The sequence below is a fragment of the Antedon bifida genome, chromosome 7 (genome assembly GCF_963402885.1).
Source record: "Antedon bifida chromosome 7, ecAntBifi1.1, whole genome shotgun sequence".
Lineage (NCBI taxonomy): Eukaryota > Metazoa > Echinodermata > Crinoidea > Comatulida > Antedonidae > Antedon > Antedon bifida.
The window spans coordinates 6,119,902-6,142,849 of record NC_136232.1 but is presented as its reverse complement, the minus strand read 5'-3'; the positions used below and the strand labels follow the sequence as shown (position 1 = coordinate 6,142,849).

The 22,948-nt window shown below is 34.2% G+C and overlaps 3 protein-coding genes and 1 long non-coding RNA gene across 4 annotated transcripts; all 4 read right to left on the bottom strand.

Moving 5' to 3' along the window:
* Positions 1-2,022: 2,022 nt before the first annotated feature.
* On the bottom strand, positions 2,023-4,315 carry LOC144848442 (tubulin alpha-1 chain-like). The gene is made up of 2 exons (XM_078705174.1): positions 4,298-4,315; positions 2,023-3,378 (listed from the first exon to the last, which is right to left on the bottom strand). The coding sequence occupies exons 1-2, from the start codon at positions 4,298-4,300 to the stop codon at positions 2,023-2,025; spliced, it is 1,359 nt and encodes a 452-aa protein (XP_078561300.1). The 5' UTR covers positions 4,301-4,315.
* Positions 4,316-6,762: 2,447 nt separating this feature from the next.
* LOC144848836 (tubulin alpha-1 chain-like) lies at positions 6,763-9,086 on the bottom strand. The gene is made up of 2 exons (XM_078705763.1): positions 8,961-9,086; positions 6,763-8,312 (listed from the first exon to the last, which is right to left on the bottom strand). Exons 1-2 carry the CDS (start codon positions 8,961-8,963, stop codon positions 6,957-6,959), a joined length of 1,359 nt encoding a protein of 452 aa, XP_078561889.1. The 5' UTR covers positions 8,964-9,086; the 3' UTR covers positions 6,763-6,956.
* Positions 9,087-10,692: 1,606 nt separating this feature from the next.
* LOC144848440 (tubulin alpha-1 chain) lies at positions 10,693-12,583 on the bottom strand. The gene is made up of 2 exons (XM_078705173.1): positions 12,565-12,583; positions 10,693-12,088 (listed from the first exon to the last, which is right to left on the bottom strand). The coding sequence occupies exons 1-2, from the start codon at positions 12,565-12,567 to the stop codon at positions 10,733-10,735; spliced, it is 1,359 nt and encodes a 452-aa protein (XP_078561299.1). The 5' UTR covers positions 12,568-12,583; the 3' UTR covers positions 10,693-10,732.
* A 528-nt stretch (positions 12,584-13,111) lies between these two features.
* LOC144847786 (uncharacterized) lies at positions 13,112-20,254 on the bottom strand. The gene is made up of 2 exons (XR_013613786.1): positions 20,097-20,254; positions 13,112-14,009 (listed from the first exon to the last, which is right to left on the bottom strand). It is a non-coding gene; the product is annotated as an uncharacterized LOC144847786 (long non-coding RNA).
* Between the last annotated feature and the right edge of the window lie 2,694 nt (positions 20,255-22,948).

Here is a 22,948-nt window from a genome sequence, read left to right as displayed (position 1 = left end):
ATCTAATTTCATGTTTGTATTCCAAATTTGAAACGGGTTGAGAAGTTTGTGATATTTTGGTTTTGTTTGTTTTTGTTTTGTGTTTTGTGTGTTTTTGTTCCTTTTTTAAAAAGTATGGGTAGGCCTATATCATCTGCTGGGTACTTAATTGTAGTCTATAGTACAACCATCGTCATTGCATATAAACATGTAGCAAAAAGAACCCCTGTCTATCTTATACTTATACATATTACAGACCACATAGTTCATTTTAAATGCTTATTTTTCGCTGTTGAAGGAAATTAAGAAATTCATATTATTTCCGTTGTATTGAAGACTTACTATCACCTGGTCTTGGCAGCTGCACAAACCACGATAGCAGTCCGTGATCATCACAATAACGGACTATTATTAATTGTTATGTGGATTTATCATACTAATTATTACGATCTGACATTCTCTGTCGTCACTATTTATGTAATTGTATGGTAAAATATTGAATATTATATAAGTGCGAGAAGAAAACGATTTGCTTAATAAGTTCTTTGCTCTTTTGATGCTTTGTATTTAGAGTGAACTACATTGATCAACGCCATCTCTTGAGTTTGATAGACACGTTGAACAAGTTTGTAATTCCGCCCTCTTTACATTTCCTAGCTGGAAAACTTTCATTAAAACGAAAAAACGATCGTTATTACTGTATTGCTTATTATGATGATAAGCATTAATGTAAACATCTTTCTTCAGCAGATGTTTTGTATAATGACTCACCATCTAACTAACCTTCAAGGGCCGTTGCGGTGTATGAGACAAAATGACAACACTAACTTGATGTGCGTGCACATACTGTTCTGTTTACACTATCAAACTAGTTTGACAAAAACAATGTGTGATGTGCCCAAATATGGTAGTGATATGCCCAAATATGGTAGTGGTATGACATCTTCATGTCCATATACTGTACATGGGCACATCACATTTTATTTCACATAAAGTTTGATATAGTGTAGACAGAGCTTAAGGCTTGATTTTATTTATTTTTTATTGCCTTTAAATATAAACAGACCATGCCTTTCAGGATTTCAGTAAAATCGATATATTGGTGACTAACACCATCTCGAGTTATCTCTATCTTTCATATAGGAATATGAATACTACCAAGTGTTTCGCTCAGTTTCTGGGTGCTTATTGTCTATCTTTGTATAATAATAATATGACGGTCACATGGCATACTAACCCCACACAATCTAACTTAGCGGTAGTAGGGCAGATAAGGCACGAACGACTTGGCTGTGCGATAATAGATCTATTTTAGAAGGATGATATCAGAAGTTTAAACAATGAAGCACACGTTTTAAATAGGAGGCCCATAAATATGCATTTTTCATACAAAGGAAATCTTTTCATCCTAGTACTATAGGATAACCATCTATGCTTCCTTTGATGAAAATAACATTTTCACATGTCCAATCAAATGACGTCATGATCAATAAGAGCAATAATATAGTGACAATACAACGATTTTATTGTTTTTATTGATCATGACATCATTTGATTGACTTTTTAAAAATATTATTTTTATCAAAGGCAGCAAAAATGATTATCATAGTTCTAAAAAAAAAGTTATTTTGTTGTTATATATGAAAAATGTATGTTTATTTATCGTCGATCGTTATCGTCCTAGTGTAAATGGGCCTTTAAGCATTGACTAAATGATATCAACCTGATATCAATAGTGTTGTTTAAATTGTCTTATCTTAATTTATTTCCCATGATAGTTATATGTGTGTTATTGCATTATACCATGGTATTCACCGATGAATTCATGGCCAGCAATGTGATTGAAACCGTTAGCTATAGACACAGTTACACCAAGTAAGATTGAAAATGTCACTTTTCCCTGGTTACACATTCAACATAAACAGAAATAAATATATACATTTTATTTTTCATACGAATTTATTGCAGTCAGTCATGAATACATGGCATAATTCAAAATCATTTATTAATTAATTAATTAATTTATAATTTCAAGTTAGTAATTTAATATTCCTCGCCTTCCTCTTCTTCGCCTTCTCCTTCTCCGGAATCAGCACCAACCTCTTCGTAATCCTTTTCCAAAGCTGCCAGATCTTCACGGGCTTCGGAGAACTCTCCTTCCTCCATACCTTCACCAACGTACCAATGTACGAAAGCACGCTTGGCGTACATCAAATCGAACTTGTGATCAAGACGGGCCCATGCCTCAGCGATGGCTGTGGTGTTGCTCAACATACACACGGCACGTTGTACCTTGGCCAAGTCACCTCCTGGTACCACAGTTGGTGGTTGGTAGTTGATACCGACCTTGAAACCAGTTGGACACCAGTCGACGAACTGGATGGTTCTCTTGGTCTTGATGGTAGCAATGGCTGCATTGACATCTTTCGGTACTACGTCACCTCGGTACAGCAGACAGCAAGCCATGTATTTGCCGTGACGTGGATCACACTTCACCATCTGGTTGGCAGGTTCAAAGCAAGCATTGGTGATTTCTGCAACGGTCAACTGTTCATGGTATGCCTTCTCAGCTGAAATGACTGGGGCGTATGTAGCAAGAGGAAAGTGAATACGTGGGTATGGTACCAAGTTGGTTTGGAACTCTGTCAAGTCTACGTTCAAGGCACCGTCAAATCGAAGAGATGCAGTGATTGAAGATACAATCTGGCCAATCAATCTGTTCAGGTTGGTGTAAGTTGGTCTTTCGATGTCAAGATTTCGTCTACAGATGTCGTAGATGGCTTCATTGTCAACCATAAATGCACAGTCAGAATGTTCAAGGGTTGTATGGGTGGTTAGGATAGAATTGTATGGTTCAACGACAGCGGTTGCAATCTGTGGAGCTGGGTATACAGCGAATTCCAGCTTAGACTTCTTGCCATAATCTACTGAAAGACGTTCCATCAAGAGTGATGTAAAACCAGAACCAGTACCACCTCCAAAGCTGTGGAAAATCAAGAATCCTTGCAGACCAGTACATTGATCTGCTAACTTTCGGATTCGGTCAAGAACAATATCAATTTGCTCCTTTCCAACGGTGTAGTGACCTCTGGCGTAGTTGTTGGCAGCATCTTCCTTTCCGGTCATCAGTTGTTCTGGGTGGAATAACTGGCGGTAAGTACCGGTTCGAACTTCATCAACAACGGTTGGCTCAAGATCGACGAACACACAACGTGGAACGTGTTTGCCAGCACCAGTCTCACTGAAGAAGGTGTTAAAGGAATCATCACCACCTCCGATGGTCTTGTCACTTGGCATCTGACCATCAGGTTGGATACCATGCTCCAAGCAGTACAACTCCCAGCAGGCATTACCGATCTGGACACCGGCTTGACCGACATGGATGGAAATACACTCACGCTAAAAAAGATTAATAAATATATAGTTAATAACAATTGTACTTTAAATTTTTGTTTTATAAAACATATCCTTAGTGGGATCTAGTCTTCCTCTATCTAGTTCTCCTTCGTTCAGTGTTATTCCATGAGAATGTTTAAAAACATAGGAAAATGTCATAGGATACCAAATAAGCATAAACGCTTTAAACATGTAACCCTAACTTATTAAGGGGTTTATACAATTTTAAAATAATAACAAAATAATATTCAAATAATTGATTTAATATTCTAGCTATTTCTTTTTTTAAAAAAGGGTTTTTATTTTTGTTTAGGATTAAATACATTTGAAATACATTATCTTCTAATTATTCAAAATTTTGCATTTGTATGCCTTGACTTTTTATTTTATGATTTATTCTTATCGTACGAAATGGATTATTTACTAAATCTTAAAATCTTTAAATAATCATAGATCACAGTAATTTATTTAACACAATAAGCCTACTCTTTTTAATTCCAATAATTCATTTTATTGAGTCACGGCTAAGGATCGAGTTAACAATGAATAGTACACAACGATAAGTATATAGCCCTATCTGTTAAGGTAACTTATTGTGGGAAGCAATGCCTGGGTCTCTTCAGACAGAACATAAACAAGCTAACGATTATTCCTAAGCTAAATAACCAAATAGCAATATCAAACTTTGCACACAGGTAAATCTAAACGAAAAAGGGGTAGCAATGACTGGGTCTCTCCAAAGAGAAAATAATCAAGCAAAAAGTTATCTAAAGAAAAAAGCAAATAATAATAATAACCAAATAGCAAACACGTAAATCTAAACGAAAGTAAACACGAAAAAAGAAGCCAAGGTTTCCAAATAAAGGTATTCATTCTTCAAACCTCTGTTATAATATTATATAATATTGAGTACTGTACTTACCATGATTAGTTTTGCTTCAAAACAGTGAATTACAAAATATAATGCAAATTGCAAAAGTCTTTCTAACTCTGTACGTCCTACTTTAAGATAGGGAAGGAGTTGAATGTGCCTTAGTTACCGATATTCTACAACATACCCATGCATTTACCCCAATCCGATTATCATCATAACAATGGCTAATTAATTATTCATCAGAATTACAATGGTAATTAATTATTCATGAGATGAAGTTTTAAAAGTACCCTAGTAACGGAAAGCATACACAGTTTTGCTGTAACTTTATTGGCTATTAGTTACAGTGTGTCTTATTAAGTGGGATTAATGCACTATTGTAACAGAGCCCCAATGACCAATGTTGTTGAGTTCAATTCATTATGCACAACACGGACTCTTAATGATCGATCGATTCAATTGTTTGAGTTATAAGTGTTTTAGCCTACTATTGTTGCTGTCTGGGATCGAAAACCAACAAAGCATTGACTACTAACATGTTCAATTGTTATTTGACATTATTAAATATGAAAAAAAAATTGTTAGTAAATGATTGTATATTTTCGGTAGATTCTCGGTACTGTATCTATTTCCGAAGCATCATAGTAATATTTGGTGATTCAACATCACATGTGATATAAATGAGACGCTGTATTACCAAATATTACTATGATATTTCGAAAATAGATAGATGTGGAGATTCAGCACTGGGAATCGGATGGTTTAATTTTGAATTGGACATTCATAGTAAAGTAGGAATGCTTTGATATATCCTTTTCCTAACCAAACTCCCATAATGCGCTACTGTACAACCATGCTATAATATTGCCTTGTTACAACACTGATTTGTATAGACATTTATGTTTCAAAATGGCTTATACTTTCTCGTATGATATATTCGTCTCTGCATCATGTTAATGATTTTTTTTATGAATATACTTGCTCGATCGATTTACTGTAGACCCTACTTGCATCGGGACTTGCATACGATTTAATTTATTTCGATCATATTGTTGGTGAATATAGCATACATTATATCCTAGCAACCACTTGTAGATTAGTCACCTCGTATGAAGAGATGATTGGATAGTTGCTATTGTGAGTCATAACGTACTCAATGTCACCGTTACTAAGATGGTTACTAGGGACGCTCTATACATGGCAGTGCTATAATACGTATTCATTATTGTGTAGTTAATATGGAATTTATTATTAAGTTATATCATGGTTATATATAATCATTACACTATCTGCGCCTTGATAATGTTTGTATATTGACAAATCGATTGTTCTGCATATTACTACCAACGCTTCTACAATGAATTTATTATAATTCACAAATAATATTTCAAAACCTGATACCATACGGTAGCGTAACTAAGAGGAACTAATGATAAGAAATATGATAATGTATGGTAGATATTTCATATCCCTCAGTAGTCCGTCATTTAGTTTACTCAAATAAATGTTTGTATTCGTCTTGAATTTGTCATTCCCAAAAGGGTATTACCGATGAAGAATAACTAATTTTATAAAATGAAATATTGCCCTAGAAAAAAAATAAACCATGTACTGTAGTAAGTTTTCTCTACCATTCTCGATTTTCAGAATCGTTCTTAAAATCAGTTTGGGAAATTAAAAGAATTTAAGTTAAGAAGTTAATATAACATTTAGAATTTATTCTGTAGGCCTACAGATACAGTTTACAGTATTTACTATATATAGTGCCTATGCTGAAATTCAATCAAATACGTAGCAACAAAAACCAAGTGTAATAAACAACAAAACATACCAATACCCTTATTGTCAGGCTCAGTGTGGACTATCATTGTGTTAATAACAATAAAAACCCTATAGAAACGGCTATGTCAATAACCCTTTTAGTTACTACCTGCTGTAGGCCTACTTTATTTTATTGAAGGTCTTCTGGGGTACCATGGATACAAAATACACCCGCATGGTACGTTACAAAAATAGACATTGTATAATACGACTGGAATCCGCCGTCAATAATTTGTCAGTGTTCCTTTATATCGATGATGAATAAAGTATATTTGATTTGATATCTACAATACTTGTTTGATTGTCCAATATTTATTTATTCAACAGTAACGAATGAAAATAATATAATATTATTATTAATATTAACTTTAATTAAAGTTGTTCAACAGTAGTGGAGAGTAGTAATAGCAACTTTGGTGATGGGGTAATCGTTATAACGTCATGATTAAATAAGATAAGAGGATAATAGCGTATAGTTAATATTTGTAACCAAAAAATAGGTTGAATAGTCCTCAAATTTCACTCCAAAAAAAACTGCAAAATGCATTTTTTTTAACATTAGGTATACAGTAGGCCTCGTCATATCATCATGGTCTCCATAGTCATACCAGGCTTGAAAACACACACTCATAAACACACTGTACTACAACGACAAACGATAATATTACATAAATAAAACTATAAGTCAAAGATTTCAATGATTTCAATTTAATTTAATATTAAGTATTTTATATTTATTTGCACAATTTCACAATTTTGTTATTTGAACTTATATGTTATAACCAGATAAGTGTGGACTTAACATTTTAATTTTTCTCGGTTATGCATTTCGATAATGTGTTATGTATGATTTAATTAATTTTGTATGCACGACGAGTCTCTATCTCTAATATTCATCGCCTTCCTCCTCTTCGCCTTCACCCTCGGCAGAGTCCACACCGACCTCTTCGTAATCTTTTTCCAAAGCTGCCAGATCTTCACGAGCTTCGGAGAATTCGCCTTCTTCCATACCTTCACCAACGTACCAATGTACGAAAGCACGCTTAGCGTACATAAGATCGAACTTGTGATCAAGACGAGCCCATGCCTCGGCGATGGCTGTGGTGTTGCTCAACATACACACGGCACGTTGTACCTTGGCCAAGTCACCTCCTGGTACCACAGTTGGTGGTTGGTAGTTGATACCGACTTTGAAACCAGTTGGACACCAGTCGACAAACTGGATGGTTCTTTTGGTTTTTATTGTAGCAATGGCTGCGTTGACATCTTTTGGCACGACATCTCCACGGTATAACAGACAGCAAGCCATGTATTTGCCGTGACGTGGATCACATTTTACAAGTTGGTTGGCAGGTTCAAAACAGGCATTGGTTATTTCTGCAACGGTCAGTTGTTCATGATAGGCTTTCTCTGCCGAGATCACTGGGGCGTATGTAGCAAGAGGGAAGTGGATACGTGGGTAGGGTACCAAGTTGGTCTGGAACTCTGTCAAGTCTACGTTCAATGCACCGTCGAATCGAAGAGATGCAGTGATTGACGATACAATCTGGCCAATCAATCTGTTCAGGTTGGTGTAAGTTGGTCTTTCGATGTCTAGGTTTCGTCGGCAGATGTCGTAGATGGCTTCATTGTCAACCATGAATGCACAGTCAGAATGTTCAAGGGTTGTGTGGGTGGTTAGGATAGAATTGTATGGTTCAACGACAGCGGTTGCAATCTGTGGAGCTGGGTATACAGCGAATTCCAGTTTGGACTTCTTGCCATAATCTACTGAAAGACGTTCCATCAAGAGTGATGTAAAACCAGAACCAGTACCACCTCCAAAGCTATGGAAGATCAAGAATCCCTGAAGACCAGTACACTGATCTGCTAACTTTCGGATTCTGTCCAGGACCACGTCGATATGTTCTTTACCAACTGTGTAATGACCTCTAGCGTAGTTGTTGGCAGCATCTTCTTTGCCGGTGATGAGTTGTTCTGGGTGGAATAGCTGACGGTAGGTACCGGTTCGAACTTCATCAACAACGGTTGGCTCAAGATCAACGAACACACATCGAGGGACGTGTTTTCCAGCACCAGTCTCGCTGAAAAAGGTGTTGAAGGAATCATCACCACCTCCGATGGTCTTGTCACTTGGCATCTGACCATCAGGTTGGATACCGTGCTCCAAGCAGTACAACTCCCAGCAGGCATTGCCCATCTGGACACCGGCTTGACCGATATGGATAGAGATACATTCACGCTAAAAAAAGATAAAACATATAGTTAATATTTTGTAACAGTGCTATGCATACACACTGATGTAAGTAACCTATTTTAAGCATTACAGTTCTTTGTTAAAATATGCTGAAATTTGGTATTCAATTCTTTTGTGTTTTCTCACAAACGGTATATCAATAAAAGTCTCAGATCAATACATTGTTACATAGCAACCATTGCTACGCTTGAGTAACGATGAGGAAGACAATGAAATTGCATATATTTATAAAACATGTTCAAATATTATTTCTAAAGGTGTGGTATTTATTTTATAATAATCCTGTTTTTGTTAAGCGTTAGGTTATTATTGATCCTCAAAACGCATTGATTTTAAAATCTAGTTTTCATTAATAATTAATACTTACAAATTATAATAATAATTTAATTTTATAATCGTAATAAATCGTCATAAATAAAAACATAAATTCTTTCAGCAGGTACATAACTTATTGTCGTTTTTTTTTACGATCCTGAGACACATCCATTACTTGTAATGATGATTACCTTATTGCTATAATAAGTCGAAACAAATTTTATTTTAGCCTAAATTAATTTGATATTTGATGTTTTACGCCTACCGCGCAAAATATACTTAATAACTTAAGCCTAAAAAATAAATTAGTAAACTTACCATGATTGATTTGGAGTGTCTTCAAAAGTCAACAACAAAATTCAATTGCAAAAAAATCTTTCTAACTCTGTACGTCCTACTTTAAGATAGAACTGGAGTTGAATGTGTCTTAGTTTCCAATATTTCTCAGTATACATAGCTTTTACCACTTAATTATTTACGCTGCGCAAACGTATCTATGGTCGAATTCCACGTCTAATGAATATTCATTAGTAACCATGAACAACCGTCAGATTGAATTAATCCTATTGGTTCTTCTCTATTCGTGTATTATTGAATATTCATTAGCATGCTGTCGGTTCCTAGTAACGCCTCTTGTTTGTTAATTCAATCACATTCATACAAACAACATTGTTGTATTTAAAATGATGGTAGGCAGAGATTGCAGGTTTCTTGGTAACCACAATGAAAGGATTAAGTTCTGTCTACACTATGTGATGTGCCCAAATATGGTAGTGATATACCCAAATATGGTAGTGATATGACATCATTATGTCCATGGCACATCACATTTTGTTTCACATAAAATGTTGATAGTGTAGACAGAGCTTTAGATAGGCCTACTAATAAAACATCGTAAATCTTGAATGTCATGGTCCAACACACAGCAGCCTACATATAGCATATGATTATTATACATAATATATTATTCACTGTGTGTTAATACCAAACCTGTACACTGTAATGAGGCCTACATATGCCTACTGTTTAATTCTCAAAGGGTTATTATGATAATAGTTGTATTATTTAACCTTGGTACTTTGTACAGTATGTTAGATTTAAATATTTTATACAAAACAAGTACAACATAGTCATGTTGCTCTATTTATTTATTTTATATAACAGGGAGACCTCCATCCTGGTTTGTGAATATGGAAATTTATATTATCATTTTAAACGAAATGATTGGATACTTGGAAGTGTGAGTCATATGACGTCATAAGTCACCGTTGCTGAGATGGTTACCATGGACGCTCTACGTGAGTTTGTACTTTGTTTTCTTTTTTTAATATGGATTTCATTTTACCGTGTTTCTAATTTAGTTCTATTTGCTTGAGTTATTGCTTTTAATTATGTTAAGTCATGGATAACGTATTCCTTACTCTTGATTTGAGGTTGAGTTAACAAGTATGTTGTCGACCGACTTATAACTTTAACTAACTCTTCTAATTAAAGTTAGACTTTTTGTGATTTTACTGCACAAAGTATACGCAGTGTCAAAATCTATACACTTCATAAAGACACAATTTTAACGCGTGTAGTTTTCTTAAGCCCTGTCTACACTATCAAATTTTGTGACAAAAAAATGTGATGTGCCCATGGACACGATGGCGTCATATCACTACCATAGTTTGTTGTAGATAGTGTAGACAGAGCTTTACGTGGCATGACGTATACCTCAAATGCTTCGGTAGTCAACAACACCAGTCCACACCAGACCTTTGATAATAATCAATCCATAAACTACAAATGTTCATGTCTAAATTTGTGGGGGTCGGGTGGGGGTCAGTTTGTTTCCCATTTAATGGGATTGCAATTGTTTTATCCCGATATCATCGACAAATTCATGAGTAATATAATTGAGAAAATAAAAAGAAAACACAAGTAGTACATTTTGAGAATTGTGACAATTTTAATTATTCTTACGAGTTTTTTTGCTTTTATTATTCAAATGTTACAATGAGATGAACACAGTGTATCCTCCGTTTGTCGGCAGATTATGACTTATTATATTCTACTTTAATTTATTATCGAGAGTTGTTTTTATATATTTAATACTCATCGCCTTCTTCCTCTTCGCCGTCTCCTTCGGCAGAGTCGACGCCAACCTCTTCGTAATCCTTTTCAAGAGCTGCCAGATCTTCACGAGCCTCAGAGAACTCTCCTTCTTCCATACCTTCACCAACGTACCAATGTACGAAAGCACGCTTGGCGTACATCAGATCGAACTTGTGATCAAGACGAGCCCATGCCTCGGCGATGGCTGTGGTGTTGCTCAACATACACACGGCACGTTGTACCTTGGCCAAGTCACCTCCTGGGACCACAGTTGGTGGTTGGTAGTTGATGCCGACCTTGAAACCTGTTGGACACCAGTCGACGAACTGGATGGTTCTCTTGGTCTTAATGGTACCAATGGCTGCGTTTACATCCTTCGGCACAACGTCACCACGGTACAACAAGCAGCAAGCCATGTATTTGCCGTGACGTGGATCACACTTCACCATTTGGTTGGCAGGTTCAAAGCAGGAGTTGGTTATCTCTGAAACAGTCAGCTGTTCGTGGTACGCTTTCTCGGCTGAGATGACTGGGGCATATGTAGCAAGAGGAAAGTGGATACGTGGGTAGGGTACCAAGTTGGTCTGGAACTCTGTCAAGTCGACATTCAATGCACCGTCAAATCGAAGAGATGCAGTGATTGAAGATACTATCTGGCCAATCAATCTGTTTAGGTTGGTGTAAGTTGGTCTTTCGATGTCAAGGTTTCGTCGACAGATGTCGTAGATGGCTTCATTGTCAACCATGAATGCGCAGTCGGAGTGTTCGAGGGTTGTGTGAGTTGTCAGGATAGAGTTGTAGGGTTCAACAACAGCTGTAGAAATCTGAGGTGCCGGGTAGATGGCGAACTCAAGCTTGGATTTTTTGCCATAATCAACCGACAGCCGTTCCATGAGGAGAGAAGTGAATCCAGATCCAGTACCACCCCCGAAGCTGTGGAAGATCAGAAATCCTTGAAGCCCGGTACACTGATCTGCTAATTTTCGGATTCTGTCGAGAACCATATCAATGAGTTCTTTGCCAACTGTGTAATGACCTCTGGCGTAGTTGTTGGCAGCATCTTCCTTCCCGGTCATCAGTTGTTCTGGGTGGAATAGCTGACGGTATGTACCGGTTCGAACCTCATCAACAACGGTTGGTTCCAGATCGACAAACACGGCACGAGGAACGTGTTTGCCAGCACCAGTCTCGCTAAAGAAGGTGTTGAAGGAATCATCACCACCTCCGATGGTCTTGTCACTTGGCATCTGACCATCAGGTTGGATACCGTGCTCCAAGCAATACAACTCCCAGCAGGCATTACCGATCTGGACTCCGGCTTGACCGACGTGGATGGAAATACATTCACGCTAAAAGAAAAAACAAAATATACAATTAACAAAATATATCATTGTTTGTTATATGTAATTGGAAAATGTGTACTGATGTAACACTAACTTGACATATGATAAGCTATTGATTCTTGTATTTCAAGATATATCAATAGAGGATTTCAGATCAATGATGTTTCTTAGGCAACCGATCGAGCACTAGTAGTAAAGTATACATCGTGCACACCAAGCTGCTATTTGATAGTTAGTAACTAGGCCTACTCTATACACATTATATTAATTTTAAGTCAAATGTTGTCGGCTTGGCCTCGGAATTCTTATTGTGTTTAAATGTATGTTTCATGCCTGTAAATGTATATAAACACGTATAATTTATCATATTCTACCAAATTTCTGCGGAAAAAATAATATAACATTTTATTTATAAGCTTCAAAATAAATACAAACTTAAAAATGTCGTTTTTCAAAAAGACAGTAGTATAGACGTTCCTTACCATGATAACTTCTGCTTTCTAATTCCAAGTCACAAACAAAATATAATAAGAAAGAGCCTTCTCACTCTGAGCGTCCTACTTGAAGATAGGGATGGAGTCGAATGTGTCTCAGTAACCAACAACACTCCTTTTATATGAGTTTATCAAATTGATTACTTACATATTTCTCGAATGATATCGATAAAGACATATCGAGTAACGGGTAACATAAGGTTTTGTTATCGCTTGTAATTAAGTGAAGTCATGAAGAAAGTATCATTCCCCATTGGTTGAATTAACAAGCATTTATTTTGAAAATCGATATCTCTGACTTTATTTCAAAAATATTTTAATTGAATAAGTTGGTTAGTATTATAATTAGAAACCATATTGTGTATATATATGCCATTTTTGGTGTTTATTTTATTATTATTTTTAGGGTTGGTGAGCGTGATCATGGCAAAGTTCACAGAAATCTCGGTAAAATTGAGGGCGTTATGCTTTGGCAAAATAGGTGATGGTAAAATAAGTAACTAAACAAGAACGAAATATAAGACAATATTTAACATATCACAACATTGTGTATATTATTAAATAATTACAACTATAACTATCAGTTGTTTTTTCTTTCTTTTTCTAGCCTTCGTGTTCATAATTGATTCCAAATATACAGTGTATAAGACATTCTTGTGACCAAAGACAACTTACAAATTTCGACTAGGGTTTTGTCTTAATTTGTTTTTATTCTAACAGTCAACATTTTACAATCTTACAATTACCCAGAAAAATGTCAAATGAATTATCCCCCTATATATTCCTTAAAACTGTCAATAACTTTGTTTTTCTATTACATACTATCAAACAGCCAACAGCGTTTTGATAATATGAAATGACACTTTGTTATTGAAACTCGCTCTTCTACCAACAAATATTTCCCCATCATCCCATGACAGTTGTGACTGGTGCGCTTGGCATTGTCTGGCCTGGAGCTCGAGACAATTTCTTATCATCAGCCCTAGAGTTCATAAATGACACATACATAATTAATATAGTTCATATTGTTCAAAAACTGTAAATTACTTTTGATTTATTAAAAAGAAAAACAGATGATTTATTATGAATTTTTAAAACTCGTCCCCAACTCGTCGCATTTCATCGATAGCGGACTGGGCCTGATCTTTTCCACCAGTCCGTATGACAGCTTCTCACGTTTCCTGGTGCACATGTCGGCCTAGGCCGAGAACCCTTTTTCATTCTCATGATGTTTTCCTCCAGTAATTGCTTTATCCTTAAGACCATCAATGGTTCCACTTCACTCTGTAACTGATAGTCGTCTTCTAGAAATCGGTATTGGCCTAGTGGTCTCGACGCATTGGTTTGTGTTACAGAGATGCTTATGGCAACGATGAAAATGATCGCCGCTGAGACCACGATGGCTGGGAGTCTATTCTTCATGTTAAACCTATCTGGAAGGTAAAAAAATAAGACAATATTTTTGTACACTAGTAAAAAATAACATTCTAACCGCCCGGTTTTATACTGAAATTTAATTAATTAATTTGAAACAATAAGATGAGGAAATCTGTGAGAACCGATATTCGAACCCGGAATCTTCTGCTTGATATACAGATGTCCTAACCATTAGACCACTGGTTCTTTCATGATATTATTCAAACTTGATTGGATAGCGACTTTTTAACACTCTCGGCGTGGTACAGCGGAACAGCACTAGCTCCTCAATTTGTACATAAAACATTAATTCTCTATCAACAACAAAAATCCTTTTTCTTCTGTAAAAGTGTCAGCATTGACGTGTAAACTTTGTATTTTTGTTTCGTGATAGATTATATACTACAGTAAAACTAAAGATTATTGCTGGTACTCCGAGGCAGCCGAAGGCCAAGAATATAAAACTACACAAAATAACGACATCATGACAGATAATTTGCTTGATATATTTTTGGATTTAAATTGTAGAGAGATGAACAATCATTGTATCAGTGTTATTGATGGCTCGGATTTGTAAACGAATGGGTTTTTTCACTTCAAATAAATATTAGAATATTAGAAAAACACTCCAATCCGTCTATCAACTGCTAATTAAAAATTCAATAAAATATATTGTGCTTATCCTATAAATGGTAAATTGATTATAATTCAATAAAAAATGTCTTATATCTTTTATTAATTTTACTCATTTGTTCTTGAGAATGGTTTCATGATGATTCCGAAACGTCGATCTTTTTAGTCATTAAATTTTATTTTAAAGTTTAAACTTTATATTTCGTTTATAGTATAAGTTCGATGCCATGCTGACAAGTGCGATCATGGTGGTGTGAAACGGATGACCTCCACAAACTTTTCTCTTAATCATCCAGAGAAAGAAAAATATTTCAATTTTATTTTTCTAATGTGAAAAAACGTTTGCGCAGCAATTATGCGAACAATAATATGGATGACGTATGCTAAACACCCATTATCAGGTCACGTAAAACAAAATAGAAGCGGGAGAAATTGAGTAAAATTGAAACAAACAAATTTGTTGGCGTGATCCGCTAAGTCCTCAGAGGGCTATCATCATTAGCAATGTGAACGTTCTAAGACATTCTGAAACATAAGGAATCAACTTCTTAATTGAATTGCCCGTGTGAATCCTCACGTACGTTCAACTAAGTACACGTTCAGATTTACGGAGACGGAAACGTGAATTTGATTGTCCATTCGAGGCAATCTCCTTGCACCATTCATTACTTGACGATGGCGTGGATTTAGAAAACAGAAAACAGTACTTATTTTTGGAATAAAGTAAATTTTACGTAATAAGTTGTAACAATGTTTTGCTTTGTTGCGGAACATTTACCCCACACGCCTACACAAATTATACAGTCGTCTTAAGCAATTTTTTGTTTTAGTTGCGTCACGTTTGCGCAGATGTGTAGTGAACCAGTTGCGCTGACTGTGTCACGTGCTTGTTACGAAAGCAAGAAGTAAATTGTGTTGTTCCCCCATCCCTTACACTTCAATAAAATATGTAGGTCCTATAATTATTGTAAAAAACAATGACGTGTACTGAAAGCTAACAACTGGATGCTGAGCTCCGGAGATTAAAGGGTTTATTTGTGACTGACACGATCAGTTCCACGTCCCTTAACAGACACCTCGCGCCGCGGAGAATATTATGTACGCAGTACAGTACTGTTGGAATTTGTTGCAGCCAGACATTAAGATCAAAATGAATGTTACAAGTTCCTATCTTGGCAAGGCGACCTCAGTGTCCTGTTGTTAGATTGCCGTATTATAGACACATTGGTGCACTGTATAGCGGTATACCGTGTGATATAAATATAAAACAATTAATTTTTTTTCTTCTATTCTAAAAATTAACAACTTTTTTTAAATATTTTTAATACAAATGAAAAAAATCATGGCACACATATTTTGTTAAAAAAAGACTATGTGTTTCATTGCATTCGTCACGCGCGTGTATATTAACAACTTCAGTCGGAAAGCCGCGTTGGTAACGCATCACTGATTTCATTCATTGTGAGGGCGCGCTTCGTGGAAAATGTTGGAATTTTTGCTATTTTAGTACACTTAGAAAATGGTATAATTTTGATATTAAATGAAATCAATAAACGTATTTCAATAGTTGAACTACAAGCGTAAATAATGATACAAACTGTGATCTAAATTCCACAGATTTTTTGTTTCAAGAAATATCATTATTTTATGTATAAACTTTTTTACTTTAATTTTTTTTTAAATGATGGTAAAAAATCATTAAATTTCATATTTTCTAGATAAGGTTTCAAAGCGAATTTAAAATCCTTTCAAGATAAACTATTAAGCTATCTATTAAAATAAAAATCTAATTTTAAGCTTTCTTGGGATGCAACTCCCACTAATCAAACCAAACCTACTACATTTCTGTTCTGTTTCGATCGAAAAATCGCCATTTTGAAACTTTGTTTACGTTTTACGAAGCTGGTACGAATCGTCCCGGACCGAATCGTGTCTGTGTTCAATACGGTTTTCATGCAGGCGTATTACGTCATAGGCCTAAGATTTCAATTTGCTCCCCGATTATTGTTCTATTTGGTTTCTGAGCTAGGAAAGGCTACCTACTATAATTACTTACTTGATTTCTAGCCTAGCTAGGCCTAAAAATAGTATTTTCTAGGCCTAGCTAGGCTGAGTAATTCTGATATAATACTAATATTAGATAGGTAGGCCTACCCTAGTGAGTGTTAATAATAGTAGCTGGGTATTCTATAGTCTAGGCTGGTGGTAGGTCTATCCCAGCTCTGCTCATATACCAAGCAAGAAGAAGCCTGAAGGAGAAACTAGGCCCAGAACAAATAAAAAACTGTTAAAAAAACAATAAATGGAAAAACAAAAAAAAATAACCCATTTTCAATTTATATATGGGGAATGTTTTTTAAAATTGGGCATGTTTGTTTCAGAGACTCAAATGTGTATTTTTATATGGTCATGTTTTTAAAAAAGATAATTATGGGCCCAGCTGAAACCAAGGTATAAAAATATAAGTCCATCATTTACTTGAGTATTGTTACAGTGATTGGTTGGTACTCAGTATTTCAGTATCTGGCAGTAAATGTCACACTTGTATATAAATATTACTTTATTAGATACAACTTGCATTTCACACAAGCAACCAATTTTTTTTTTACGTATACAGAATGTGAAAAGCAGTTTTTAATACAAATATCTTTCAAACAATACTTATATAAATAGTAAATACTACTACTGTATATAAAAACTTGCTTTTATTTAAATAGCACCTTGTTCATCAAACATAAACTAGCTAGGCCTATATCATATTAACTTACGTGAGTCTTACGGTTGTACTGATTTTATGATTGTTTTATATGTTTATATTGTATGTATCTGTGTGACTCTGGTTAATAAAGTAAATCAATCAATCAATTGCAACTTAATTTATATCTTATCATTGACTGATCTGAAACGCTTCTAAAACTTGAATGCGTATGAATGTATATGTTATATTATTATTAGCGAATAAAATGAAAAACTATCAGCTGCAGCAATGATATTGAAATCGAGAAAACCATTACAGCTTCCACCGTCCAACCTCATATTGAAGAACGAGACAGAAAATCGTCGAGTCTTGATACCAACAAAAAACCTAAAATGAAAATGAATAGCTGAAATGTAATGAATGAAACTATTTAAATAATTGTCACTATGATATGAACAAAACATTGCATCGTTATACAGTATAAATATTCAACAACCTCAAAACATTTTCAGATATAGGCCTACCATGAAAAAGCAGCAAATACAAAATTTCCTTATGTCTGTTTATTGTAATAATTATTAATATTATAAATAAATTGTACCCCTCAGTTGTCAATAATTTTACTATAAATAAATATTTAACTATAGAATAGGTAGGCCTATACCTGTATCAGGCTGCGATTTGCTTAATTATCTTTTTAAAACTTCCCAATGCATCTTCAATATAGAGTAGGATTGTAACGATACTTTAATAATACTAAATTGTAACTAAAGTATTTAAATTATTAACAGAACATGTTACTAGGCCTAGGCCGATATAATACGACAACGATCCACCAGGTCGTGCATATACTCACCTACAACAACCACAATCAACGCACCATGCACCACACACGACGGAACTAGTGCCGCGAGACGTAACAATATATGACATGAGGACCTTTTTTAAAATGTTCGCTATAGGAAGCTTAAATAGGGTTTCAAGCCAATTTTAACGTAAAACAGACTATTGATACTTACTCTATCCATATACGTCGGTTTTTTGGTAATTCACTGTATGGGATGCAAATCCCACTAATGGAAAATTTGTAAACAAACACCTGTTAGAAAACTTCAGTTTTGACGGACGCACACGAACTTTGGAAAGAAATTGTCGCTGACAACAAATCCAACAAATTATTCAGAAAATTAGGTGACCTGCGACATCTTAAACATATAAGGAACTGATCTTACCATATATGGTTAATTTTTCGCCTACTAATGTTTATTAAACAGCTATTAAATGATGTATACTTTATGCTAATGTTTTCGCGCGAAACGTTGATGCTTCTGTGCCGAGAGAGGGCTTCTAAAATTTATGACGTCATGCGAAGTCGAAAATTCAGCGATAACGGTCATATTTCCCAACGCGGCTCTCCGACTGCTCAGCGCATATTGTTTTCATGTTTGTCTTGAATATATTACGTAAAGCGAAAATGTAAACGATTTATGCATTCAAATTAAACCAAATATCAACATTACAAACTTGTAATATCAATCATATAAAATATACTGTATTCTATTTCATATGCACCTTCCTTATTTTATAGAAAAAGAAACAACGGATACCGTGTATGGCGTTTTACCATCAATATGTAATTGTTTTTTAAAGCTTAATTGAAGGAAAGTGACAATTATGTTTTACAAATGTCACAAAAACATCACAATGTTATCTCAGATCTTTTAAGATTAAGGAGCTCAACAATAAAAACCTAGAGTATTAATTGTCATTTGTCGTGTTTCCACGTATTAATAGACAACAATCCACTTTATAAGATCGTTAACATTAAAACATTAATATCGGCGTACAATAACGTTCTATTTGTCCGTTCCTACACACATTCATTGTTGTTTATATGTGATACGATGATGATGAACTGAACAAGTTTTACAAAAGCTACATTGCATGCAAAAATACATTATTATGTTATTTTCTTCTCAAAATAATGTGTTTGAAGTCATATATTATTAAACATTATATTGAAAAAATCCATTTATTTGATTAAACCAAATTAGAAATTGTAATCTGTATTGTTAACCAAAAAAATGATATCAGAATTTGATTTGTTGTATAAATCTGAATTTTCTTTAGCTCAAATAAATATTTTAATTTGTGAGTTTTTGTTTCTTTAGTCAAGTTGTAATGTCGGAAAGTAATTGAAAATGAATTTGTCAATATAAAATTGCTACTTTTAAAATAATAAAGACATATGTAGACAGACACTTTTGGTCTAGACCTTTAATATTAATTGACGAAAATATAATAATAATTATATTTCAAAAAGTATGATTATTCTAAATCTTGAAAAATGTCTATCCTTAATAATATTTATTATAATTATCCATATATATATTTGTATTGCCCGAAAGCTCTGTAAATTTTCTGGTTTGTTTTACTTTATCGTTTTAATTTAGCGTTTTTTATTTTGTATCTCCATTGAGATCAGTAATTTGCCTTTAGATTAATATATTTGTATTACTATTTGTAACTTGTTTTGTTTAAAATCGCTTCTAAGTTGTGAGTTTTCAAATATCAGTAAATGAAAAAACAAAATTAATATAAGAATTGACAAAACTAATTTTTTTGAAATTAAAGATTATACAGTTGAGATATACAATATTATTGAATCTGTTAACGAGAAATATGAATAATATTAATACAACTATTTAGCTTTGACGAACATTTATTGAGAAGAATTAAAATGAAGTTATTGATACAATTAAAAAAAACTCACCTATCTCTATCTGTTGAAGCAGGAATGTACCGTAGTTTTCAAGTTGCTATCTGAAAAGTTGCTGAATGTATATTTCGTTGTTCGCATCACACACAGAATCAAAGAATGTTGTAATCGAAGAAAGTCGTGATTTGTAAATGAAAGAGATGACACTTTTGTCATCAGAACCACCAAGAGGAGGAGGAGGAGAAAAAACAACAACGCCATCAAAATGATGACGTCATTCATACATTGACTAAGAGCAAACTCTCTAAGAATAAATGTGATTGATATGGTCTAAATTGAATTTAACCGCCATCAGTAATTGGTTACACTACACTTTTGTAGAATAATAATTGTGTTTTTCTTTTTTAGGTTGACGTCGTCAACAGTGACACTGAACTTGTCAATGCTTCTCGTCCAGTTAAGCTTGGTAATTACCTTATTTGTAACAGTATTTTGTTAATTTTTAAAATTATTACGTCCTTCTATATATCAATTGGTTTTTTTTCTTCTATTCTAAAAATTAACAACTTTTTTTAAATATTTTTAATACAAATGAAAAAAAATCATGGCACACATATTTGTTAAAAAAGACTATGTGGTTCATTGCATTCGTCACGCGCGTATATATTATATAATATAAATAATTAGTAAAGGCAAATTACTGGAAAATGGCTGATAATGGAGATACAAAATAAACAAAATGAAAAGCTCAATCAATAAAATAAAACAGCAAGCTTTACGCTTTTTTTAAATTTCAATTAATAAATTCAGTTATTTTATTTAGTTCATAATTATTTAATATATCATATACTATTATTTTGTACCTTGCCACATTTATGACGGTTTTTCATACCACATGTTGGGCCTTTTTTATATAAAAAAATACTTCCAACTCGGAGGTAAACAGCATTGTATTCCTGAAGGATCTGCTAATAGATAAATTACAACACACACAAACTTAGTCTGAACTAAAATTGAACTTTGATACTGTTTAACGAGAAGTAATACATTTGAACAATTTACGTCAGTACGTTTATTTTGATCGGTTATTTCCTTTAAGTTACATAATAAAACGAAGTTAATTATTTTAGATGTCTATAGTTCGGTAGTACAATCCAATTTAAACAAGGATAAGGTAATTCAATGTTTTCAATTGTATATAAAAGACTTGCCTGTAGCGATTATGTCATTCCAATAAGAAAGTTAACAAGCGTCACAGTACACATTAAATGTGTACTGACAATTTTTCTATTGATATAATGTCTAGTAAAAAAAGATACGGGTTTTACGTAAGCGATTTGAATGTACTCTGGGTATAATTTGCCAAGACTCCAAATAGAACGAGTAATAGGCCTAATTGTTCTCTATACTAAAATTCATTTGAAATATTAGAATAAAAGTACTCTTACTGAATATACACACTCTACCTATTAGCCATAGTAAGGGACATAAAATTGATTTTGATTGATTGAATTGATTTTAGACAACTCCAGGGAATCTCGACTAATAAGATAACGGTCTGATTTAAAACATGTCTAGGCCTACTACAGAACACTTATTTCCCTAGCGTTCTTTTTCTCCCTGCTTGTTTTGAATAAGGATTAGTGTCCATTGAATGATCAGTGTGAGGCACGTTACATCGGACTGTGAGGTATTTTGACGCCCCATAATTTTAACGGTCTATGGCCTTATGCCCCTAAGTTGTACAATGTGAATACCGTTATTTCTTGGTCTTTCTACCCCGTACTTTTTAACGACCATATAATATTTTCTTTATACCCCACGTAGTAATAAATCCCTTTGCTATGGAGACAGAGTCAGAGTCTAATTGGAAGGACCCGGATGTAGGCCTCCAAGTATGATCCGTGTCCCAAAATTGATTTTTATACTTGAGCAGACATCTATAGTTAAAGATGTATTGTTCACCCAAAAACATGTAAAAATGTAAATTATCAAAATCAGACTTTGAATAAGCCATTTTGTATTAATAAATGTAATAGAAAACAATCTATATTTTCACTTATAGGCCTAAAAAGACAAAATAAAACCATTGGCTGGCAGCTATGACTATTGTTTTTTCTTAAAAATTACAGCTTTTCGGGTGATTTTTTGTTCGATCTAATTTTTGATAAAAGTGACTATTAATAGTAATAACTATTATTAATTGAGAATATGGCATATTATCTTTAACGGGAAAAAATCAAAACTAAACCTACACTCATGATAGCCTAAAACAAAACAACTCACTGAGAGACTTTGGGGCAAGTCTATGCATATGTGGTTATTTTTGTAATCAGAACTTTTCACTTTAGGTTTTATTTACATCCTTTTAATTGTTCCATTGAGAAAACACACTTATGATGTCATGAATAATAAAAGCAGTTCTGGTGTGTTTGCTTGTCATAGCGATTAAGCCATTATGTTTGAAATCTTTCAGCAGATGTATATTACCGCGGGATTTTTTTCCCGCCCAATAGTCAAATTTTTATTTTATTTTATATTTCTTTTTATTTTGAAACTTTACCTTTAGGCTACGTTCTACGTGATCATCATTTTCAACTCAGAATCGTAATTTTTTATACGTGCGCAACAAACTTGGTTACACTTTACACTTTATCTAAAATTGGGTTCGAATCTTATTATGGGCTCAGACTGTCATTCCGTCTCAGATAGACCTACAACGGTCTGTGTTTTTACTATAGCCTAAAAAATAAATTGATTTAAATATTAGCACGACTGCACAGTCGCAAGTAAGGTTGCACAGGCTTCTCCAAAAAATCTCCCTTGCAATATAATATCATATTACCGTCTTACAGCTCTATATGAAAGGAGCTTAGAGTAAGTTAAGACATGGGTGCCTAGCTACC